This window comes from Sinocyclocheilus anshuiensis, unplaced genomic scaffold, assembly GCF_001515605.1.
Source record: "Sinocyclocheilus anshuiensis isolate Anshui unplaced genomic scaffold, SAMN03320099.WGS_v1.1 scaffold582, whole genome shotgun sequence".
NCBI lineage: Eukaryota > Metazoa > Chordata > Actinopteri > Cypriniformes > Cyprinidae > Sinocyclocheilus > Sinocyclocheilus anshuiensis.
Window position 1 is genome coordinate 595,014 of NW_015547659.1, and position 4,668 is coordinate 599,681.

Below are 4,668 nucleotides of genomic sequence, written 5' to 3' on the forward strand. Positions count from 1 at the left end.
ACCAAGCCTGTCCTGAGGGACCTCCAGGGTGCCCACCCTCCCACCCCTCGATGTTATGTGGCGCGTGGTCGCACCTTTCGGAGGGGTCGATATCTGTCACATGTTCGTTTCTGTTTAGTTCCTGTTTGCCCCTAATTGGTTCAGTTCATGTTCTCATTTAGTTAATCATTGTTTATTCTGTTCACATGTTTTGATTGATTACTCCTCACTCCTCACCTGTTTCTGTTCTCCCTGATTACGTTCCATGTGTTTATAAGCCCAGTGTTTTCCTCAGTACCCTTGTCTTGGGTTAAAGTTACGTTGTGGAGTTTTTATCCTATGTTCGTCAGTGTTACCCTCTTGGATTGTTAATAAAAACTCACCTTTGGATTTCCCCTTCGCTGTGTGCCTCATATAGCCACATCGTGACACCTAGCAAGAGTTAGGACTTTTTGTGTGAATGTCTCTGAAGTGTTATAATTTAAGGGGGCACATGTAAAACAGTGTTAATTGAGTCTGAAATGGAGACAGTTTAGTCACACGTTCAGCAGTTGAGTGCAGATTCACATCAGATTGCTGAATGATTTCAATTAAAGTTTAAAATTGAATTTAGCTGCCCAACAAACTATACATTAAGAAAGAGCAGACCATGTTTAATAGATTGAGATTAATTAATACACTTTAACAAGTTAGTTTGCCCATATAATCTTAAGGAAATTGTGTGTAAACTTATTTGGCTTGCTGTCCACTGATGAGGGGCTCGATGAAGCAGCTTCAGCTCGAGCTCTGATATACCACCCAGGGACTTGATATAGGATGATTACAAAGGGCAAGGTACCTAAGATGAAGGTGGATATTTGGGGAGGTGGAGGGATGCTGGAACAGCTGAGACTGGAGAGAGGTAAGCAGCTGCTTATATACTCTGGCTGTTGATTGAAAGATTAGATGGGCTCGCTCCTCCCTAACTTACGTTAAGGAACTTCATTTGAACAGCAGCTTTTATAGCTAGTACATTCCAGTAAGAGATAAAAATTAATATATGTTTTTTGAGTACTATTTTTTTTTGTTAAATATATATAGACTATATGTTTTCATGGCATTACTGACGGTTTCCAAAAAAAATTAATAAATGAAGCAACACCAAATCAACTTATCATTTAACACATCAGGAAAAAAAAAATCAGATGGAATAAACCCATTTGTGCCGTTAACATTCTCATGTCCTGACTATTTCCTAAATCGTCCTCAGCATCAGTATATCATAAAATGTAAAAATAAATCAAGTAAAGACGGAGATGAATTAAAGCTTATGTAAACATTTTCAGTGCAAGTGCAATTCAGTTGCAAAGGACAAAGAATTTAGAGTCCTGGGTTGTGAAGCAAAAACACTTGAGATCGACTGATTTAACACACTCACAAAACCTCAACGTTTTGAGGATCAGAAGCCCAGCGAGGCACTTCTTCTCTGGCTGTGTGTGTAGCAGACTAGTGCCGTGAAATTGGTTCATGTTTCTCTCTCTGGCTGCTTGCCTGCTTCAGTGAGGAGCTGCTCTCAGACTGCACTGGCCCTCCTTCAGTTTGAGAGACCACACGACAATAGCAGCCAATAACAGCACTCTCTGAAAGGAGCTGAGGTGCACTACAGTGCGGCTGTCAATACTCCATAATCTAATCTAGAATATGTGACTCTTGTGCATGAGAGGTCATGTAGGTGACTTATACTGTAGAATGCATTAAGCTTTTGACACTAAAGGATAAACCACAGAGGAACATGAATACAGCTCAAACTGTCAGTGCTTGAATACTTTCAACTGAAGTGTAAGCTGATGGGTTTTAAATTATTAAGGCACATTTTGAAATCACCAACCTCTTTTTATGCTTTTTGTCCTCCTTTCTTTTATGTCTGGGACTCGAGCCACTGTAAAAATAGGAGTAAAACTATTGATTAGGATTAAATTAAAGGTCTCATAGGAAAGAAAATTCACAGATGAGATCTCTTTGCTGTTTCTGCTAGAAAACAATAAGATTAAATGGATTCTGTGTGTAATCTATATGGTAAGTATAGATCCCTATATTCTTACAGTATGTCAATAATTGTGCTTTTTTTAATCTCTTAACAAATTTTAGGAGAAACATCTGAGACAAAGTGGATACTTAAACGATACATAACTGAGCTCTCCATTCAATCTCCTTAGCTATGAAAGAGGAACTCTGGGCAATAAAATCTTCCTCTGGGGAGCCATAAACTACTTAAGAGCACTTAACAATAATCATCAGGTATTATCTGTACTTTGTGAAAAGCACTGTGCCCTTTATTCTAGGAAAAACATTAAATAAATATAAAATTGACCTGTGTCGTCCCTTCCTTGAGGCAGACCTGGAGGCAGAGAGGAGATTACTTTAAAGGCAGTCATGACAAAACAACCACACCACACCAGCATAGTGTACCCAAAGCAAACCTGTAAACATGATCTGATGTGAAAATCAATCACTACCTATGTCGCTTCCTTTTCTTTGAGCTCTTTTTTTTCTTCTTCTTCCTCACAGGTGATGGGCTGCAGGAGGGAGATCTGGAAGATCAAATATGGTCACGTGTAGTGAAAATACGTACAACATTCTGTTTTTTTATAGTAGCACATATATTTTGGAATATTTTGCCCATATATGAAAATCTTGGAATGTGTTCCAAAGGCTTTTATATAATTGAATATACTTTCAACTAATTTAGAATATAATTCAAAAGATATGTGAACTGAATTTATGTTTTTTTTTAATTCATTCTGTTTTAAATTAATTTTTATTTTCAAATAGAAACAATGTACAACTTTTACACAAAAATATCAACTGAGCACAACTGTTCCCCTTCAGGAAGTCACGCTGCGTCGGGACGCTTTGGAAAGGCCTCCACGTGACCACGCTCTGAAGCATGTGTGAAATCAGTCCAATGGAATGGCATGACGTAGCAACCAAGAAGCTTAAAAGCACGTGCGGTGGAAGCAGTGTCAGCTTCTGCTTCTTCTTCTTCAGTAAGCGCTATGTGTCTCTGTCTGTCTTGAGAATGTGTGTGTATGTATTGTGCCAGCGCACATATTTATGGAGAGTGTTAAAAAGAGTGACAAGCAGCATTTTAGATTGTGTGCTCCTCCCTGCCTGCACTTCATTACAGGTGGGGACACACACGATCTTTGCGCTGCTTGTCTGGGAGCGAAGCACGCTCAGTCTGCTCTTGAGGGGGCTGACTGTCCGCATTGTGAGCAGCTTTTGCTGCGTACGCTCTGCTCCCACCAAGCACTCATTGAGGAGGGCACCCTGGTGAGCATTCATCATGGCTCGGGTCCCGTGTCTGCCGAGGCAGAGTAGTGGCTGCGGTCGTGGGGATCGCAAGTGGATCTGGTCAAGTGCTCTCTCTCAGGGATCGGAAGCATGCTCAGGTAGAGCAGACACTTGCAAGCTATCTGTCTCCCGAGTCAGCATAGACCCTCAAGGCCCTAGCATTACCCAGCAAGCCTCTTAGAACATCTTCTGCTTTGGTGGGTAAAGCGTATACGGCGGCAGGTCAGGCTGGCGCTTGCCTGTACACCATGGCATTGTTGCAGGCTTCATAAACCGACCTGCTCAAGGACCCTTATAAGGGTGAGGAGGTGAAGGTCAACGACATTAAAGAACTGCATTGGGCTGCAGACTTGTCTCTCTGGGCCACCAAAAGACAGGTTCTTCCTGCTGGACACCCTGTCTGTTCGGTGACGCAGTTAATTCTGTCATCGACAGGTTTCAGGAGGCCAAGAAGTAGTCGGCGGCGTTCCAGTGGTTCCAGCGGAAGAAGACGGATCTGAGGACCGTCATTCTCGCCAAGAAGGCTTCGGCCAAGAGGTCCTGATGCTTGTAGCGCTGGACTTCTGAGGTCAGGCCCCTCTGGGGAAGAGTGGTGTACATCTCATCATACAGTGCCTGCCTCTCCTCAGTGCCCTCAGGAGATCGGTCTTTAAACCCTGCCACCCTTGGTGCTTCAGGGAACAGCAGTCTTCAGCGAGCACAGGTCTCAGTGTCCACCCAGAAACATAGCAGTTCTGGGAGGCTCGCATCCTCCAAGGAGGTTATTAGAGCAGCCAGCTCGGTCGTTCCCTGCCGGTCATCTGCTTCAGGGCACCGAGTTGACTGCTCAAAGTACACCAGAGGTCAGTCTTGAGAGACTGATTTCCTTAGTTGACCATCTGGCAGCGTGGAAACTTCTGCCAAACGTGTCTCAATGGGTCCTGCTGACTGTAGAATGAGGCTACAGAATCGAATTTGGTTCTCGTCCGCCTCGATTCCACAGGGTCATTCCCACTCTGGTTGGCCCCTGAGCAGGCTCTGGTAATGGAACCGGAAGTAGACACTCTCCTGAGGAAGGAGGCCATAGAACGCCCACCTCCTCTTGAGAGAGAGTCCGGGTTCTACAGCCGGTACTTCATTGTTCTGAAGAAGGATGGGGGGTTGCGTCCCATTTTAGATCTGCGTCAGTTGTACCGTTCAGTCATGCGGCTAAAGTTCACGATGCTCACACTCACAAGCAAGTGGTGTCTCAGATCAGGTCCGAGGACTGGTTTGTCACTATCGATCTTAAAGTTGCATACTTCCATGTCTCCATTCTTCCTCAACACAGGAAGTTCCTGAGGTTTGCTTTCAGGGGCGAAGCTTACCAATATCGTT

At 43.7% G+C, this 4,668-nt stretch overlaps 1 protein-coding gene across 1 annotated transcript in view; it reads right to left on the reverse strand.

Annotated features, from left to right (window-relative positions):
- The window catches only part of srrm4 (serine/arginine repetitive matrix 4), a 78,934-nt gene that overhangs the window by 14,524 nt on the left and 59,742 nt on the right, over positions 1–4,668 (reverse strand). Inside the window, exons 4-6 of the mRNA XM_016504473.1 lie at positions 2,475–2,549; positions 2,330–2,356; positions 1,847–1,897 (exon numbers count right to left, since the gene is read on the reverse strand). Coding sequence (XP_016359959.1) covers positions 1,847–1,897; positions 2,330–2,356; positions 2,475–2,549 — 153 coding nt within the window. The remainder of the gene's footprint in view (positions 1–1,846; positions 1,898–2,329; positions 2,357–2,474; positions 2,550–4,668) is intronic.